A 19,720-nucleotide genomic window follows, 5' to 3' on the forward strand; every position below is an offset into this window, starting at 1 on the left:
GAACCCTTCCCCCAGCTGGGAATGGAACCCAGGCATCCTGGCTCCTAGAACCCCCCCAGCTGGGAATGGAACCCAGGCACCCTGGCTCCTAGAACCCTTCCCCCAGCTGGGAATGGAACCCAGGCATCCTGGCTCCTAGAACCCTTCCCCCAGCTGGGAATGGAACCCAGGCGTCCTGGCTCCCAACGCCAGAGCGTCCAGCCACGAGCGCGCAGGGCACAGCTGGGGCGATGGGGGAGAAGCCCCGCCCCCTGCGGGAGCGGAAGTAGGTCAGGAAGGCGTACCCTCTATCTATGAGGTCATTTCCGGACTCTGGAACGCTTCAAGATGGCGGCCGCCTTGCTGAGGTGACGTCTAGGAGCGCGGGGAGGGGCGGTGGAGACTTGGTGCGCTCGGGTAGCGGGGCGGGGATGGGGGAGACCCGGGGGCGGGCGGCGGGGCGAGGCTGCGGTTGGAGTTGGGAGGGGGCCGGGGGCGGAGTTGCTGCCGACGGAACTGTGGCTGCGCCCCGGGAGCCTCCCCCGTCCCCTGCCTCCCCCTCACGCAGCGGCTTCGAGCCTCCCTGAATCCGGGGGCGGGGGGCGCCAGGACCGTGCCCGTCCGGCCGTTCAGCACGCGCCCCGCGTCGCCAGGGCGGCACGTTCTGCGAGGGAGAGTTCAACGGCACCGTCTGTGCCCCGCAGGCTCTGGCAGGTGGAGGGAGGCTTAAGTGAGCTGGGCCTGATGCCTGGGCAGACCGGCCCTGCCTCTTATAACGGAGTAAGGGCTTGTACAGGCCCACACGGGCATTGTACGGTTATAACTCTACTGGTTTGGAAACGAGTGGCGGCTTAGAGACTAACAAACATGTCTAGTGTCCTGAGCAAAACAGGCTTCTTCATAGACTCACAGGGCTGCAAGAGACCTCAGGAGGTCTCAGCTGCTTCAGAGGAGCTTTTTTCCCTCCTCCACTTCAGCTCATCTGAAGAAGTGGGTTTTGCCCATCAAAGCGCATGACACTATAGTTATGCACATTTTTATTAGTCTCTAAGGTGCCACAGGACTGGTTGTTTGTAACTTTAAAAACAATGAACACAGCTACTCCTCTGAGATTTTTTTTTTTTTTTTTGCTAGTTTAGGATATGTGGTTTAAATCATACTAGTGTGAGCAGAGTTCTACTGGTGCAACTTATCCTGATATGAGAAGGGGAATAATTTATCCTGGTATAAGGGAGGTCGGGTGGGTCAGATAATTAACATTTCCTGGACCTGTTCTGCTGGTGGGTGAGAGAGAGAGACTCTATGGAGCAGGGATGGGTAATAATTTTTAAAATTTTTAATTTTGGTTTGAAAATATATTTTTTTTCCAGAAATTTCTGAAGTGGTCCTGGCCACCCCAGAAGGGGTGGGGCCTTGGGCAGAAGGGGTGGGGCCAGGAGTCTTCTTGTGCTCCCCCCGCCCCCAGATTGGCCTGGGGTGGGGAGCGCAAGAAGTCTTTCCCTCCCCGACCCTTAGAGAAATGCCTGCTGTTTTAAAACAGCCGTTGCGTTTCTCTAGTCGCCGTGTGCTTTTGTGGGAGCAAGGAGACTTTGGCTATGTCTACACTGGCGGCTTCTTGTGCAAGAACATCTTGCCCAAGGGTTCTTGTGCAAGAAGTTCTGCGCAAGAACACGTCCACACTGCCACGTGTGAGCTGTGCTTTTGCACAAGAGTGCACATGGCTGTGTGGATGCTCTCTTCCGCAAGAAAGCGCTGATGGCCCTTTTAGCCATAGGGGTTTCTTGTACAAGAAATCCCTGCCGAGCGTCCACACTGGCCTCTTGCGCAAGAGCTCCTGTGCAAGAGGGCTTACACCTGGTAAAAAAGCGTAGTTCTTGTGCAAGAAGCCCTCTCTTACCACGCCGTACTGTAAATTTCCTTGCGCAAGAGTGGGCGGGCAGTGTGGATGCTCTGTGGATTCTTGCGCAAGAATGGCTGTACTTGTGCAAGATGCTGCGAGTGTAGACATAGCCGTAGCGCGGTTACCTGTCCCCAGGCCCTGATTGGCCTGGGGGTGGGGCAGTGGCAGGGCAGCCACAGCCGGATCCACTGGCTTTTGGCCCGTAGAGGGCTCTTTGCCTACCCCTGCTTCAGAGCTTACAGAGAGTTCTTTTTCAGACTTGCTCACATAAAAGATATTACCTCACATGCTTTAGTCCCAGGTTATTAGGCATTGCAGCTACAATAATCGAGTATAAGACACTTTTATATTGGTATAACTCTGTCCCCACTAAGGTTTGACAAGTGTAATTATTTTGGCCTTTTCATTGGTCATAAATTAGAGGGGAAAAAACAAATCTCCAACAGCTCCTACAAAACCAAGCACTTCTCCACGTTCAGATCACCTCTAAGGGTATCATAACGTAGTATTAAACAGCACAGGATAGATGGCTAAGCACCAGGTATATCTGTGACTGTTTTCATTTATTGCCACTGCTGCAGTCACTATGGCTGTGTCTAGACTGGCAAGTTTTTCCGCAAAATCATCTGCTTTTGCGGAAAAACTTGCCAGCTGTCTACACTGGCTGCTTGAATTTCTGCAAAAGCACTGACGATGTCATGTAAGATAGTCAGTGCTTTTGCGGAAATACTATGCTGCTCCCGTTTGGGCAAAAGTCTTCTTCCAAAAAACTTTTGTGCTAAAGGGCTAGTGTAGACAGCAGAGATTTGTTTTCCGCAAAAAAGCCCCGATTGCGAAAATGGCGTCTAGATTGGCCACGGACGCTTTTCCGCAAAAGTGCTTTTGTGGAAAGCGTCCTGCTAATCTAGACGCGCTTTTCTGAAAATGCTTTTAACGGAAAACTTTTCTATTAAAAGCATTTCCGGAAAATCATGCCAGTATAGACGTAGCGATCGTGTCAAAATAATGAAATATCATGTCCTATGGAATGGATAGGGTCCACCACACCATGGGCAGGGGGCTGCTCCAAGGGCAGCCGGGCTGGAGCAGCTCCCAGCATCCACCTGTGTTGCAGTGCGGTGGCTCTAGTCTGGCCTGAGCAGCCCCCATTGTACTGTGGGTGAGGCTCCGCTGGCTCAGCCTGACTGGAGCAGCCTGTGGCGTGGCAGGCCTGGCCAGGCTGGAGGACGGGGTGGGGCGGTGTTCCAGCCCGGCTGGCGCCCCTCTCCTCCCGTTCCAATTTAAGCAGTTAACTGATTTACTGTTTAAACATTAAATATAATCTGATTAAACTGGATTTTACATCCCTACTATGGTATTGCCACATTTAGTTCTGCCTTCAGAGCTGGGTCCTTGGCCAGAAGGAAGGGTGGCAATACTGCAGGTCCCCCCTTTAAAATAACCTTGTGATCCTTCCTCCTCCTGGAAACTTCCTTTGGTTAAAGACTCTGTTTGAGAAATGCTGGTCTTCTCTATGAAATCTGTACAGTATAGAGTAAAAATAAAAGTACACAAAAGACAATATTTTGTGGTCTGTGATGTTTTTCTTGGCTGTGAATTTGTCAGTGCCCTAGGAATGTGCTTTCAGTGTTCATATGAGATCTAGTTTCCTCTAGCAGATGAGAAGAGTAGATCTCATTGTAGTCTGTGGTGCTAATGAGACCAGTAAAGGAATAGTGTCCAGTTTTGGTGTCCTGCTTTAGAAAGATTGTTGAAAAATTGGAAGAAGTTCAAGAAGAGCCATAAGAGTGATTTGAGTGCTGGAAAGCTTTGCCTTACAGTGGAAGACAAAAGGATTTTTAATTATTTAGTTTATTGAAGAGATGTTTAAGAGGTGACTTGAGCATGGTCTATAACTCTTCTTCTTTGGCTATTTCTCAATACAAGGATGATGTCTGCCACAAGGGTTTATTGAGGGCCTTTTAGGCTGCTGAGGAGCTCAGTTTGTGCCCTGCAGATTTTCCCACAGAAGTGACGGGTATTCTTGGAGGAGGCAAAGTTGTTTGCTGGAGTATTGTGCCTTTCTTTTCTCCTCTGTTGCTTTTCTGTTTTCAGAGCAGCCTGTTCTCCAAAGAATGGGTGTGGCTTGATGTATAGTATGGCACCGCTGTGTTCAAGTCCTCCCAGTTGGGTTGGTGTGTACTTGAAGTGCTTCCCCTGCCCTCTACGATCCTGTCATCCTTGACTTAACCAAGAAGAGTACTTGCTTTGGGAGGCAAGTGTCAGGCACTCAGTGCCCAAACCTGCACAGTTGATGTTTCATAATCTGTCCTTTTAAGTTGCTGATGTGGTCTTTCCGGGTGATCCCAAGAATCCTCCTGAGGCATTGGTACTGGAACCACTCCAGCTGACTGAGATGATGTCTTTAGATTGAGATGTCTTTTAAGCCATGTAGAGAAGGGTGGAGATGACAACTGCCTTGTAAACCAAGATCTTGGTGCCTGTTTGCAGATCCCTGTCATTGAAAACGTGTTTAGCGATGTGCTAGTACAGCAGATCCTGTCTTTGATTTCTGTCTCAGTGCTGGCTGTGTGGGAGAGGTGGCTGCCAAGGTATGGAAAATGGTCCACATTTTCTAAGGATTTTCCACCAGTGGTGATTTGTGGAGTAAGAAGAGTAGTTTGTGCAGGTAAGAGCTGGTAGAAAACCATGGTTTTCCTGATGTTGAGAGAGACCTCAGCTGTAATAGGCTTCTGCAGAAAAGATGTAGGGTACTTTGCAAGTTGGCATCTATGTGTGTAAAGATGACACAATTATCTGCAGGCTGTCAGTGATGCCAGCTCTAGTGATCTTAAATTTTCTTTGAATTGTTGTCCATCCATAGAATATTTAATCCAGATTAGGGATGTTAGTCATTAATTGAATAGTCGTGTAACCACACAAAATATTATCTGATACAGAGGCAGCAAGGAGGGGTGGGGAAGTGCAAGTAGTTGATAAGATTAACTGATACACTTGGGTTTACCAGTTAATTGTGTAAATTCCATCAGGAAAGTGGTCGTGGATGAGAATCAAGATCGAGGCAAGATAAATGGTGAAGAATGTTGGAGCAGTGACATGGCCTTGCTTGACAACAGTGCGAATGATGAATAGTTTGGTCTCTGAGCTGTTGCACAGAATGGTGGCAGCCATTCCATCATAGAACGGTCTGATGATGGAAATAAATGTCTGTGGACAATGAGATCTACATAGTATCTTCCATAGCGCATCAGGATTAATAGCGTGAAAGGCCTTGATTAGGTCGATGAATGCCATGAGCAGTTCTTTCTGTTGCTCTCAGCACTTCTGAATTGTACCACAAAGGTTGTGTCGGTTGTGCCTTGGGATGGCCTCAAGCCATACTGATTCAAGGAACAGGGTTCTGTGTGTGGCCCACAAGATATTTTGTTTACTATTGTCTGTGGCAGAGTAGCTAGATTCCACTGGTTTCCAGCTGCATAGCTTTTTCCTGCTGGTATTGCTTTACATGTATGTCACTTTAGTAAAGGCACGTTAAGTGAGGTGCATGCCGATTCCACACAACATTGCATGCAGAGCAAGCACATGGCTCTCGGTCATTGAAAGTGCTGCTAAGGTTCAGTCAGCGCACCTTGCAAATTCTAGGTATGCAAGCACAGTTAGCAAAACTACCCTATCTTGGTTACAACACTCTTGTGGCCTACTGAGATGGAGGGTCACTCATTCAGCCCACTCATAAGCCTAGGCTGACCATGGCTGCTCTAGATCCTCCTTCCTCTCCTGACTGCAGAAATGCCAGATTTGTTTGGCTGTGTTCCTTGTTCAGTTTTCCTCCAGCTTCCAGAAAAATCTTTCACTGAAAGAAGTTGGAGTGGGATGATGGGAGGAATCTGGCCACATTGGGAGCTCTCATCCTTAAAAGTCTGTTGTCATAGTAATTCTCTTTGTCATTACCATAGCTTCATAATGAAAGACACTCCAGAGAACTGTATTGGGATCCGAGCACAGAGCAACTATAAACTAGATTATCCCAGACAGTGTGTATATTAATAGGGCATAGTGAATTGATCTCAGGAGACAGAGGTTCTGAATTTCTAATGCCAGCTAACTCACGATGTGACCATGGTCAGGTCATTGTACGACTGTGTGATGTTTCCCTTTGTTTTATTTTTAATTGCAGTAGTGTCTAGGGACCCCAGGCATGGGCTATGGTGCTGTTGAACTAGGCGCTCTATAAACACAATAAAAAGAGGGCCCTTGCACTAAAGACTAAATTGTAAAATGAGGCTGATCCTGAGAGTGCAGAGCCATCAGTGCTATCGTTTTGTGTCCGCTGTCATTTCTGTTTTTTTTAAAACCTTTCTTGTTCTGATATTTGTGTAGATCGGGGTGGGCAATAATTTTTGATAGGGAGGCCACTCCCAAGAATTTGGTAAGTGATCAAGGGCTGCACTTTCCTGTGATAATTAATGGAGGAGATATGGGGTCTTGGATGGAATTTGGGTGCAGAAGGGAGCTTAGGATTGGACTGCAGGAGGGGTGTGCAGGGTCTGGGAGGGGGTTGTGATCTGGAACAGGCATGCAGGAAGGGGTGCAGAGAGTTTTGGCTGTGACCTAGGGCAGGAAGTTGGATGGAACAAGGGGGTGGGGTGCCAGGTGCAAGCTCTGGCTGGGAGGCGTGTACCCTTGTATATCTCTGGGTTGCACACCCCTTGAAGGGTGGATTCTCCATGTGCTACCTGTGCTTCAAGCACAGTCCAGGCAGCTCCTACTTCCTCCTTTCCCCAAGAGGTGTGTGCTGTGCAGACTCAGATGACTCCAGCAGCTGGCTGCATTGAGTGGCATGTGGGGGCACAGCAGGCAGGGAGCCTGCCTGAGGGTCCCACTAGTCCATGATATATTGGCAGCCCAGAGTATCATGGCAGTTCATATCCAAAGGTTTGACGGGCCGTATTTTGCCCATCTCTACTGTAAATGGTATCCAGGAGCCAGAGTCTTGATTTATGCAAACTTTTACAGCATAGTTGAGGTCAATGGACCTATGACATCCTGTTGGGGGTCTGGTGCCCAGGTGTTTTTACCACTATGTTTTCCAGATCTGCTGGGGGATAGTTAAATGTTGGTGCTGTGTTTACTGACTGGTGTTAATGAAACAGTGAGAGATTTCTTGAGATGCTGGAGCAGACACAGTTTGCATGCATCTGAGGGTTAATTAGTGTTTGTCAATGTGCTGTAGATGAAAGTGGGGAGTGTTGTTATACACTTAATTCTAATCATGTCACCAGGAAATGCAGTGCTGTCTTTTGTGCCTTGTCCTTGACAGTTTCTCTGGAGAGAGAGAGAGAGAGCGGGTGCTGTAGATTCCAACCCACATCTGCAAACTCTTCAGCTGTGGCTGGATCAGAGTCTGCCCTTCTTGCTGGAGAAATGCCCTTGAATGTCAGAGTCACAATTACTACAATTGATCTGTAGAGAATGGCTCCCACTGCTTTGGAGACCATAAAAACCTTATTTACCTCCCACCTCCAGTGTTGATGTGCTTGAAATACTGTGTGCATTGGGCTGTGGCATTGACCTGCCATCTTACTAACACTCGGAGAATAACGAATAGCGAGAGTGAAACAATATAATGAAAAAGAGCTTTTAGGAGGAAAGCTGGTGATCTCTTTATTACAGATGCTTGAAGAGCTGTAGTCTGAACCATTCTTTTCATACTGCTTGGCAGGCACGTCTTTTGGGGACATTTCCTTCCCGGCCCTCATAATTGCTTCTCCTGAGAGTGAAGAATAGCCTGCGTCAGCCTCGCTGTTAGTGCAGAGTGCTGTTTATGCCTGTCTTATTAGGAAGGTATTACAGCTCAGTATGGTAATTACAGGGTATCATAAAGAGTGAACCCTTGGACAGAGACTGGAGAGTCTAGCTAATAGCGAGGGTCGGCGTTACAAGTGATGTTAAAAATAATTCCTCATCCCTCACAATTCACTCTTAAAACATCAGGCATTACAGTTTCCTCCATTCCTGGTTATAAAAATGCTCCAATGTTGTATGCATTTATCCCTTGCTTTGTCTATCCAATATTGACAGAGCTCTTCTGGTCTTTTCTTTTGCAGACACGTGGGTCAGCGTTGCCTGTGGACTCGGCTTGGCCCCAGTCTTTCTGTGCGACAGTGAGTTTCTGAGATTTTATAGGAATTAATTCCTTTAATTTTTCTCCGTAAGGGATCCCTTCTAAGACTACACTGTGTGTATATATATATTCTGCTTGGTTACCAATTCTAACCATTCAAATATCTGGCTGGTGCCGTGTATTGGCAGGGTATTTACTATGTCATTGCATGATAAATATATGGCTAGTTAAATAGCCTGCAGGTGTTTCCCTTGTGAGGTACTAATTATGTCCATGGATAAAATAAATTCCTGGCTGGAGGCCGGGGAGTGTGTTAGTCCTGAAACTGGCAGTTACTGAATGGGTCAGTGATGAGCATGTACGTGTACAGACACAGTTGGATTACAATAGTGTAGCTGGAATAAAAGCAGGCTCATTTTAGAGGAGTCTGGAAGGGCCTTTGGCATAGTGTGTTCTGGGGGCAGCATTGACTGGGATTTGCATGTCATACAGGTACATCAGTGACTGTGTTGCATCCCTGTGCTTTGCCCATCACGGCTCCATTTCAATGTCATTCTGTGTACGCTGCAGTGCAGTGTACACAGTAACTTTATACTTAACAAAGGTATGGTCAACAGAAACCTTCCCAGCTCCCATCACCGGGCTTAGGGGGTGGGGGAAGCTGTTATTTTGTTTTTTTGCTAAATCAGGCTGTAAGTGTAATTGCCGAGTTATCTCGGGAACATAAAATTACAAGGTCTTTCTTTGGTACAGCGTACAATTACCATGGCAGTAAAGAGCAGGTTGCATGGTATCAGCATTATATAACGTGTTATCAGATCACTAATAGTCCGACTTGGCTGCGGATGGTGCTTCTCAGGTTGGGGGCGTTGGGGATATCAGTATGGAACTGAGCATAACACTTTCTCTCCATTTATTATGAAATGTTGAGAGCTGTGCCTGCCTCTTTTGCCTCTTGTTTTTTTGAGTGATCCGTGCTGCATTCCTGCAGTTGAGACTAGCAGAAGTTTAAGAGTTTGAAACTCTCCCTCCACCCCATAAGTGCACCAGGGCCCCATTTTGTTACCCTTCTAAACACGTTACAAAGCCTTTCTTTCCCTTTTTGGTTAAGGCTGTGGATGGGCTAACACGGGTGTATTTATGGGCAGTCCTTTTTAAAGCTGTAATGTTTAAGTTGTGTGCTTGATGCTGACCGCTGATGGCATTTGTAGATATGAATTCATGTCAATAGCCTGCTTCCCTGGCATCATCTCCAGTCTTACTCGTAGTCTCACTATGTCTTCCTTGGGCTCATGCATACCTGGTGTCATTTTTATTCTGCCCTTGAGTTCTTTTTTTCTAGGTGCTGACTTGCAGGGCAGTTATGAGCTGGCCCCATAGTCAGAACTATGCCCATGATTCAGGTAGTTTTCCTGCTTTGGGATAAAACTGCAAAGAGCACAAAGCTGCTCAGTGGGAGCAGCATTATGTATGGACAGTGTTTGACGTGTGCTGGTGTGGAGATGGGTGAGGTGTCTCCCATGGGATGTAGCAGTTCTGCAAGGTGAAATGCCCCTCTGATGTTGCCCTAGTGATCTGGTACAGCCCTGCTCAGACAGTGATGTTCCGTGGGTACAGGGTAGAACATTTAATTCTGTTGCTCTTCCTTTTGCTCCTCTCACTTCACGCATCTCCTTTTGTTCCAGTGTGGTCCCCATGGGAACGGCAGCAAAGGAGGAGATGGCTCAAGTTTGGGATAAAAACGTCCAGTCGAACCGTCCCATGTCGCCTCATATCACCATCTACAAGTAAAGCTCCAGAGTCTGGCAGAGGGCCTGGGGGCTTACCCCTCCATGTCTTTCCTTCCGCTTCCTCCCCTTTAGACATCATGAAACACCTACCCTGTGGCTAGAGCAGGGAAGTGGGAAACGGGGTTGTATTTCTAGCTCTCCTGTGGACAGTACAATTTTGGGGGATGGGTGGCATGGTTGTTACTTTTCCCACTTGTGACAGTTTTTTATTATTGCCAGTGCACAGATGAAGACTGACCTACTTCAAGGGGTTGGGAGATCTAGTTAGTGTCTTCAGAGCCCTCTAACCTCCCCGCTGGAAGGCACTACATCAAGCCTAAGGATTATTTCCCCCAAAAACCTGAGTCCAAAGGTGTTAGGGTGACATGAGGTAGAGGAGGGGAATCATGTGAGGCCACCAGACTGTTCCTTCTCAGTGCCCAGTGTCTCTGCTTTGGGTTGTTCCCATGATCTGAGTCTCCTGTGCTGAATTGCCTGTTGTGTTGAGATTATTCTCATTTCTCTCCATGTATTGGGAAGCCTGAACCTATCCTGCCCTTCTGAATTGGTGACAGCCTTGCGCTCTGCCCCATCCTTGCTCCCTTAATGCCCTCCCAGTGAACACGGGCTTTCTCCCTCCCAGGATTCCTGCCAGTGGGGTTTGTCATTCCTGAGACACCTCTGCAAATTCCCCATCCATTTTCCTTTCCTTCTGGCTAGATTCCTTGAATAATTCTGAGTGCAGACGTATACAGCCAGCAGCACAGAGCTGTCTGGGTACAGATCGGTCATGTCTCTGCCTCTGAGCCCCTTCTCCGGCAGGTTTACGTGAGTTTCCAGTGTGTCTGGAAGGCCAGCATGCCCTTCAACCTCGCATTACATCAGGCTTCTCCCCAGACTGTCTCACTTCTAGCATGTTTCAGACACCTCAGGCGTGCTGTTTGCATATCACCCGCGCACCGTCGGTGGCTCATCTTTCTGACATGGTGTGTTGTTTTGCAGGTGGTCTCTGCCCATGATGATGTCTATCGCCCACCGTGGCACTGGCATTGCATTGAGTGCAGGTGTGTGATTCTCTGCCTCAGGTACCTTTGGTAGTGGATGGGCTGTGGTCAGCATTAGCATAGAGAGCTTTCATTTGCAGCCACTACTGAGACAACTTGACTTCGATTGAGTTGATTACCTCCTCTCTCTTTGTCCTCAAGGCAAGCAGCTGCAGTGTTTCGGCTGTAGTTGCCACAGCTGGGATTTGTAGTGGATTGCACTGACTGCGCAAATAAGTACCCATTGCAATTGGTAGGGAAGTTATCCAGAGCTTCTAATCTCCTTCTTTTCCTTCTGCAAGCTGTGTCTTGCCATGTACACTAGTAGAGCCCTGAGCTGATACACCATTTGTATCCACAGAACTGCCAAACTCTGGCAACAATGAGTGAGGCCAGCAGGGCCGGGGCCAGAGACTGGATCAGGAACTGCAGCGGGAAAAGTAGCAGCATATGTGACCACCACTCAGCTTCTCTGGCGTGGCTGTATCGCGTGCCCCTGCCTCCCATTTGGGGTGCACCAAGCTCACTAATAGCTGTTGTGCTACAGTAGTGTGCGTGAGGGCATGACAGGAGATGCACACTGCTGGGGCAGGGCAGAGCCGTGCCAGAGGAGCTGCCTGGGCTGGGCGCGGATCGCTATAAGCAACGGCCTGACATGTGTTTGCTATCACTGCTGCAGTTCCTGGCCTGGTTGCTGACTATGGCCCTGCTGGTTTGACTCATCATAGAGCTCTGTGGATATCTGCTTTATATTTGTCAATATAAATTATGCATCTGTATGAGGCTCTATAGACTAGTGTCCAGACCCCTGTTGGTTGTCAGACCTGGTACCCTGTACATGTGCCCCTTTCTGGGAAAGTCAAGGAGGCAGCATTTTCTATTGGTTAGAGAATGGGAGACTGGGAGTCAGAAAACCTGCCCTTGGGTCTGAAATCTGTCACTTCCTTGCCTGAATTTGCACAGCAATTCACTTCCCCTTCCAGGGCTTTGTTTTGTGTGTTGGGGATGTCTCACTCTTCTTGCTCTCAGATGGGGTGTGGTAGTATGTAAGTGCAAAGTGTTGTTGGCTTTTGCTTTGCCATGGCTTCCCATTAATGGCCCCAAGCGGGAGCCCCTCATGGGAAAGCCACTTGTCAGGTATGAGATGAACGTGCAAGTTCAGAATATACTTTCCAAAATTCAAATGGGTTTTCTAAGCTTTTTGTAGGTACTTATTATTTGTATCACTGTAGTGCCTAAGAGCCTTAGTTGTGGATCAGAATCTCATTGGTGCAGGCCCTAGAGAAATACAGCTGCTGCCTCCCCATTAGGGCCCCTTACCAAGACACTGTAGTGCACCCTGGGTGGGGGAGTAGGTGGCACCAAGATTGGGGCTGCTGAATCATGTCCAGACAGATAATTTGACCTTGTACCATTTAACCAAAACCCTAAAGTTGAAACCTTAGCAGTTTCTCTGACTCTCATTATCCTATTGCCCTTCCCTCTTCTCTGGCAGTGTAAAGCGGCCCCCTTGTAGCACAGTCTAGGAGCCCAAGTCAACAGACTCAGTCTGCCATGCTAAAAAGAGCTATGTAGATGCTGCAGCTCAGTCTCTGATGCCTAGGGACCAGAGTGGGCTGCAAGGTACCATAGCCCCAATCTGTCGACCCAAGCTCTGAGACTCTCAGCTGCTCACAGCATAGATGTGCTGTTAGGCCAAGATGTTTGGGGGTGGTTCTGACTTGCAAGGTATTTTCAGAGCAGAAATGCATCTTCCGCAATAAGCAATGGGATACGACTGCAGGTTTTAGGAAAACCCATGACTAATGGGTTTGCATGAGTCCGTGCCCCTCACTCCCTACTGGTGACTCAGTATCAAATTTAATTCTAGTGGTTTTGGACTGCTGCCCTTAGAACTAAATGGAAAGGGAGAGACTGAGGGGTTACTATGAATAACTTCACCAGTCCTCCCTCTCCATCAACCCCTAAAGCTGGCCTGGGCATATCTTTGTGGGGAGACAACCTGCTAAATCCCGCAAATACATATATACACACACGCACACTTTCCATAAGGTGGGTGGAATCTGAAATGAAGTCCACAGCAAAGCTTGTGTGTCAGAACCAGAACACTCTGTTTCTGCCGTTGCGGGAGTTTAACTAAAGGTTGGCTAAAAGAGGCACTAGCAACTTTGGTGCTGCTTCCAGGTGGACTCCCTAAAACAGTTGCTTGTTTGAAGTGGGTCTAGTGTAGGTTGGGCCTCAAGGCTTGAAACTGACCATGGCGTCTTCCTCTGCTCCCTGCCTCCCTCTTGGGCCTTCACATGATTAAACTCCAGAATTGGTAACCTGTGCAGCTAAGCATTATTGTCACACAGCAGAAAGGCTAAAGGTCCAGCCAGGTGCCAGATGTCAGCAGCGTGAGCTGCACAGTCTGATTTCAGTTACTGAAGTGAGCTACATTGAGCACAGCAGCGTTTGAGTGCTTGCTGCACATCACCCCAGATGGATTTCAATTACGTCAGAGCAATATATCTTTTGAGCCCAGCGGGTTCGTTCCTGATGCCCTTTGAGTTAGCCCATGTGCCCTTCTCTGTCATACTAAAGTAGGAGGAATGACACCGTACTAGGTAGAGAGGTGGTTTGCCAACATGGTCCGAGCCTTGTGGTCCTGTTGGTCATCCTCACCAGGCCAAAATTAGCCCACTCGCCAGAGGGCTGGGAAATGCCTGTCTTTCTATGGGGGGGCTTGGCCAGCAGCCAGCTTGCTAATGACCTGCAAGGAGTTGTTCAAGCTCACAGAATTGCCATTGTCTGTAAAACAGGCTTTATTTCTCACTGACAGAATGAGCCCTCAGTTAACCTCTGCTATTGGAACAGCAAGAGGCCTGCTCCCCAGGCTTTACAATCCAAAGGGTAACCCCATACTGGCTGCACTGTCTTGCCAGACAGATGTGCAGCCCAGAAAATGGAACAGAGCTGGGAGCTAGCCTTTCACCAGCCAGGCCAGCAATTACACGAGCCCTCGATTCCTGCACTTCACAAGGCAAACACAGAGGTCATTGAAACCACAAGTAGCTGAGTGGGGAAGCAGCTAGTTGGCTTGGATGGCGCTGGCACTGCTGCCGATAGAGCTGCTCAAGCCAGCATACCAGAGGCGAGCAATCAAGCTCTACAGAATGGAGGATTAATCACAGCTTGGCTAGCTCTTCTCTCATTGATCGCTCCCGTTTTGGCAGCACCATCTGTTAAAAAGCCTTTTGGCCTAGAAGTGACAGAGAAACTGCCACTGCTTCTCATGCTAGTGTACTCCTGTCAAGCCGGCTTTGTGCACCAGCCTCTTCATTGATGTCAGAAGAGCTCTGGACATGCCATTGGGCTGGGCTTAGCTCGGCTCCTTATAAACTGTCCATTTGGTTGGCGGGTGGATATTTTTGTCTTGTTGTTTCGGACTCAAGGACTCTCTGGAGGAGCTCCCCGCTTAAATTTCACACCTTGAGGGGGTCCTCTGAAACCTGCATTCCCAGGTATTTTAGCTTGTGGTCTAAGGCCCTGACTCTGCAAATGCTTGAGTGTGTCAGTGCAATCTCAGGAACAGTCACTGGAAGTCAGTCTGGTTACTGACATGTATCAGTGATGGCAAGACTGGGGCCAATAGTAAGGTACTTAATAGCCTTGTTGACTTCAGGTGGTAACAGTCTGACATGACAAGGTGACCTCACACCGTGCATTCTCTTGCTATTTGTTTAGCAAGTTGAGTCTGTGACTAGAATTGTTCTCATAGGTGCAAGTGTGTCAGAGCAAAAAGTGACTTTTCCTGGAGCAAAGTAACTCCATCTCCTCACGATGACATGCAGATCTGAAGGCCGCTCCCTGGTGGGAGCCAGGGATGTAAAGTCCCATTTAATTGGTTAATGGATTAAAGGGGGGTAGGCACCCTGCAAGGCTGGAGCAGTCCCCTTCTCTCAGCAGGTGGCGCTCCTGCTCAAGTCCTTAACAGTTAGCTCCCACCAGGGACGTGAAAGGTTATGTTGTACTGGTTCAGAGGAACCAGGAGAGAGAGAGAAGAGGTTGGTTCATTTTGTGGAGAGTTAGCATTGGCTTTTCAGGCCCTGGGAGTAGGAGCCCCTGGCTCCCAGCTGGGGAATGCCGAATCTCTTGCCAGGCTTTCTCTTGCTTGGTGAGTGAGCTGCTGGCTAACATTGGCAGCTGGTTCAATTTATGGATTCTTTCTTTTCCAGGAGTCTCTCTCTTTGGCATGGCTGCCTTAATTCTCCCAGAACAGTTCCCCTATTACCTGGAATTTGTGAAGTCGCTCAGCCTGGGGCCTCCTCTTATCTACTCGGCTAAGTTTGCTTTGGCTTTTCCCCTTACCTACCACACCTGGAATGGAATCCGACACCTTGTGAGTAGTCTTGGCGGAGTTGCTTATATGTATGTGTCTGCAGGTTCAGGGAGTTGGGTAAGCATCTGGGGTAATACTTTCAAAAGTGCCTAAGTCACATTTGAAATAGGACATAAGTCCCTTTGGCACTCCTGAAAGTGTAATCTCTTGTTTTATATCCCTGGCTTTTAATGTCATTGTCTTCTGATGATGTGAGACTTTCCAAAATGACTCTTTTCCAGTGTTAATATCAGCTCATAATAGTCATATTATATATTAATATTATTTTACCTATTGTAGTCTCTTGATAAAAAACAACCCTTAATATTTTTGCCCTGGGTTGAAACTTAGGAAACAGTGTTTCAGCGTAGAAGAGCTTTGTAGATTTAAAAACCAGCTAAACAGAATACTGGCTGTGCAAAGTGAGGGAAAAAGCAATGCTGCTTTTGCTGCAGATGGCAATTGTCTTGTGTTTCTGCAACTTCAAGTAGATTTAGTTTTACAGAAACAAAATTGCAAAGGCAGCTGGCTCATAGCGTGACCTGATCCCTTCTGCTCTAGGGGAAGTACGGCTCAGGGAATGCAGTTCTTCAAACATGGGTTTGTGCTGCACGCATTGACATGGCCTGTGTTCTCACCTGGGTAGCAAAAGCGCTGCTGCTGTAATAAAGCATTGATCTTCAGAGTTTGTATCTTGCTTCTGGAACTGGCCATTACCAGATGCTTATAATGAAAAAAGCCCAGAAAGCACTGGCAAAGCTGTCCCTGCAATGATCCGTGGCATCCTGAGGAGTGAGGTGTGGGTGGTTCGTAAATCCCTCAGTTGGAGGGGCTGGATGACCCTGGTGTGGCTGGCACTGCTGCAAACATTGTCCATTTTGCATCCTCCGAGAACTGCAGATTACATCTGCGAACATGAGGCCTGGCCCTGGGCTCTATCATTGATCCAGCTGGCTGAGCCCCGTTTGCTCCTGGGGTTGCTGTCAAGCAAATAGAACAAGTCTTAACAGCCTTCCCATTAGGGCCTTGTGAGTCAAATGCAGGTTGAAAGACTGTAACTGTGCATTTACATTAAACAGGCAATGATACTACCTCCAAATCCATCTTAAAATAACCAGTAGTGCTGACAGCTGGCCAGCCGGATGGCTACATGGCACAAATGCGGGACAGGGGATGGTAATGCTTACATTAGGTGCTTCTTTTCATTGAATAAACTGCAGTGCTGCTGGTGTGTGTGCATGCACTCCTGTTGCTCCACCACTTGAGAGCTCAGTACCCAGGCCTAAATTAAGGTAGGTATCAAAATCATACCAGTTATCCTAGGGCTATCCATGTGAAATTCCCAGCTCTCTTCACCCTTAGTGCACTAAATGGCTAAGCTACGTGTTCTGATGACCTGATAATTCCTGTGTGAAATGGAGCAGACCTACATTGGCCAGGCTAGCGGCAGAGTAAGTGACCAATTTGGTCCATATCTGACACTGAGGGTTGATTCAAACCCCGATAGAGAGGTGCAGTCAGAGAGAAGTTAAGACATTGAGGAAAATGACTCCTGATTGCTGCATTCCCTGACTTTGACGGGACAGGGCTGACTGCATGGGTGGCCAGGTTAGAGGCAATGTTGCTCTGGTAAGATTCCCCACTGGTAGGGGAGATGCCTCCTGTGACTGATTTCAGCTGGGCTGTGGAGCTCCTTGGTGTATTACTGCATGGGATCAGTAAGTTCCCATGCACAGATGGGGAGCTGAGGCACATGGCAACTATTATATCCAGAGTTTTCTGGAGTGTGGACTAACTTTGGCTGCCTACTCAGACATCAGGGGCCTATTCTTCCAAAGGTGCCTTTGTAAGATTAGCGCTGAGGCTGCCCTGCATCTTTGGAAATCAGGCCACTGTCTCAGATTGGACCCCCAGCACCAATGGATATTTAGAAAGTTTAAACTGAAGTATCCGGCACCAAGTCATTCAGATAGTCAGTGGCAGATCTGGGAACTGACAAGACTTGTCTGTTGCTGCCGGCCCCCTCCATGCATTACTAATAGCCAGTCAGAAACCAGGTGGTCCCAGTTTCACTGGGACAGGGTTTGTCATTTGTGTGATGAATGAATCACTGTAGCTAACTCTACAGGATGTTATCAAAGGTTGCTCATTTCTGTTGGATTATCTAGGGTGTTCCCAGGGTGATCCCTGGCAGCAGCATCTCTAGTGCTCTGCCCAGTTGAAGTGCTGGGGCTCCCATTGCCATTGTGCACAGCCTGCACCCCTTACCCTAGAGACTCCTACAGGTCTTGTGATAGACCCTGCCTCACCTGAGCAGTTCTCTGCACTTCCTCCCATTTTCAGTCAACACAATACTCCATGCAGAATCTCCATTGCCAGAGGGGCTGTTCCCTTCTCTGGCGTGTTCTTGGCCCATTTTCTGCAATGCTCTGACTGCCCTGGGCTTGGGAGGCTTGGCATGCCGGGGTTCAGCCACAGACTGGGCGAGTGCCCAAGTGGAACACTCTAATTCCTTGCTGAGTGTCTCTCTGTTCTCTTTGTCTCTAGATGTGGGACATGGGGAAAGGGTTCAAGATTCCCCAAGTCTATCAGTCTGGAGTCCTGGTCCTGGTCCTGACTCTGCTTTCCTCTGCTGGACTCGCTGCCATGTGACGGTGCCTCCCTGGTGAAGCCCTGCTTTCTTCTACAAGGATTTGGTTCATCTGGTGATCCGGTCCAGACAGAGCTCTGTGTGTGTGTGAGGGGAGGGCAGAAGGAACAAGGGACTAGAGACTCCTAGGTAACTAAATTGTTGGGGGCAAGATGGTGCTTTCCCCTCTCTTAGGGCATGTGAATGATCAGAGTTTTATTACTAGCCCTGAGTGCTGTCACTAGCCCAGTGAGATCCCAGAACACCCTTCTAGACTGCCGGGGCAGGTGTCCCAGGCCAGGATGTCCAAGGCTATAGGTAGCCACATGCAGCTGGTAACTGACAGCTGATAAGCAGTTGATTCTTAGCCACCTAGAACATGCTCAGAGGAGTTGCCTTCCTTAATTATTGCTGTGCTTTCAAACTAACTCTGGTTGACTTGGTTTCTGCTCTGCCCTGAAGCTTGAGACAATACTGGCACTGTGTGCCCCCTCACTGGGCCTGAGCCGGGCTGGGGGAGGAGATGAGAGTGCCTCTAGCCTAGCGTATGCATGTAGGCTCATTTAAAAGACAACTGTCCCCATTGATGCTGGCGCTGGTTCTAGAGCGGGCACAGACTGAGCCGCCGACGCCAGCGCCTGTGATGCTTGCAAGGGGAAGAGGGAATTAGATGTTGTCCTGGGTAAAATGCTGAACTGCTGGCATCTGGCTTTCTGCTGCAGTCAGCAGCCTGTGGGCTTCACAGTGCGGAGAGGGCAGCTTGTAGTGGGCCCAGTGCTTGGGGCTGGGCGTGTTGAATTCAGAGTGCTCTGTGCAGCAGTTCGCAGCTCTTCCAGCAGATGAAGGATAAGCACCCGTATATTTTTGGAGTCTTCAATCAAATCTGTTTTTTTTCCTCTGAAAATAAATCTGTTCTTTGAACCTTTTGGAGGACTGCCAGCACCACAGTCTCCCCCTCCCAACCTCTCTGTGCACTGTCACGCCGGCATGTGTGTTTGTAACACACCCACCCTTCCCAGTAAAGCAGGCTTGATCTTTCACACCGTATGCTGGCAGCTGTGTTACTGTTACAAATTTTCAAATGAGTTATCACTTGGGGTTTTCGATAGACTAATGAAACACATGGAGAATTTACCCTAAGTGGAGTGTGTCATGTTCCCTTCAGAGAAGCAGCACAAAGGTGTGTGTTGTGACATGGGAATCAGGGCACGCTCGTCTGATATTGTGGTGCCATAGTGGCTGGCTGCCCCTGGGGATACGTATTTGAGGGGCCTGACGCAGTGAGCCTGCACCCCACGCTCATTGACACTGATGGGGAAATGCTCCCAGCTCATTGTGGTGGCATTTCTGTGCTAGTGAGGCCACGTGGGGGCTAGAGGTTGCTGCTGAAAGCCAGTGTGCTCCAGGAGTTGTTTACACATTTGCAGGCTCTGTTCTGCTCTGCAAAGCGATTGTAAAAATGGCTCCTTCCTATTCAGCGGCTCTGCCTCCTCTGTGGAGTAGTTGGAGCTATTGACTGACTGTACTATCTGCAAGGAGGGATATCCTTCTGTTGAAACTGGGAAGCCAGCATGCGACTGTTCTGAAACATGAATTCCTCTGTCTGCAGGACCAGCCAGGTTCCTCCCACATAGCCCCAGACAATGCATCAGCTCTGTGTGTTCTAGTATCCCGTGCCTAGGGAGGGTTTGGCCTCTGTTGAGAATAACAGTGAGATTGTAATTCTCCTGTTAGCTCTAGGCCCTAGAGTGCACCATCTGCAGATGCATTTACCATTGAGCTGTCATGAGGTTAAAATGCATGTGGCTAATCCCACTCTAGCCAGTGCAGGTGGCAGAGCTGCGGAGGGGAGTGTCTTAAAATTGTCGTGAAGATGCAGGCCTGGAGAGGCATCTGATACATGGGCACCTGACTGG

The 19,720-nt window shown here is 48.6% G+C and overlaps 1 protein-coding gene across 1 annotated transcript; it reads left to right on the forward strand.

The window, feature by feature from the left end:
• Window positions 1–223: 223 nt before the first annotated feature.
• Window positions 224–18,851, forward strand: SDHC (succinate dehydrogenase complex subunit C). The gene is made up of 6 exons (XM_006115190.5): window positions 224–347; window positions 7,987–8,043; window positions 9,689–9,790; window positions 10,775–10,836; window positions 15,033–15,196; window positions 17,723–18,851. The coding sequence occupies exons 1-6, from the start codon at window positions 328–330 to the stop codon at window positions 17,825–17,827; spliced, it is 510 nt and encodes a 169-aa protein (XP_006115252.3). The 5' UTR covers window positions 224–327; the 3' UTR covers window positions 17,828–18,851.
• The last annotated feature ends 869 nt before the right edge of the window (window positions 18,852–19,720 follow it).

Source organism: Pelodiscus sinensis, chromosome 22, assembly GCF_052426305.1.
Source record: "Pelodiscus sinensis isolate ZL-2025 chromosome 22, ASM5242630v1, whole genome shotgun sequence".
In the NCBI taxonomy this organism is placed as follows: domain Eukaryota; kingdom Metazoa; phylum Chordata; order Testudines; family Trionychidae; genus Pelodiscus; species Pelodiscus sinensis.

Bases quoted from the DNA above. Each gene is read 5' to 3' on its own strand.
- SDHC (XM_006115190.5), top strand. From the start codon at position 328: ATGGCGGCCGCCTTGCTGAG. The intron at 8,044-9,688 runs GTGAGTTTCTGA...CTTTTGTTCCAG, and splicing joins CCCAGTCTTTCTGTGCGACA to TGTGGTCCCCATGGGAACGG. The intron at 15,197-17,722 runs GTGAGTAGTCTT...CTTTGTCTCTAG, and splicing joins GGAATGGAATCCGACACCTT to ATGTGGGACATGGGGAAAGG.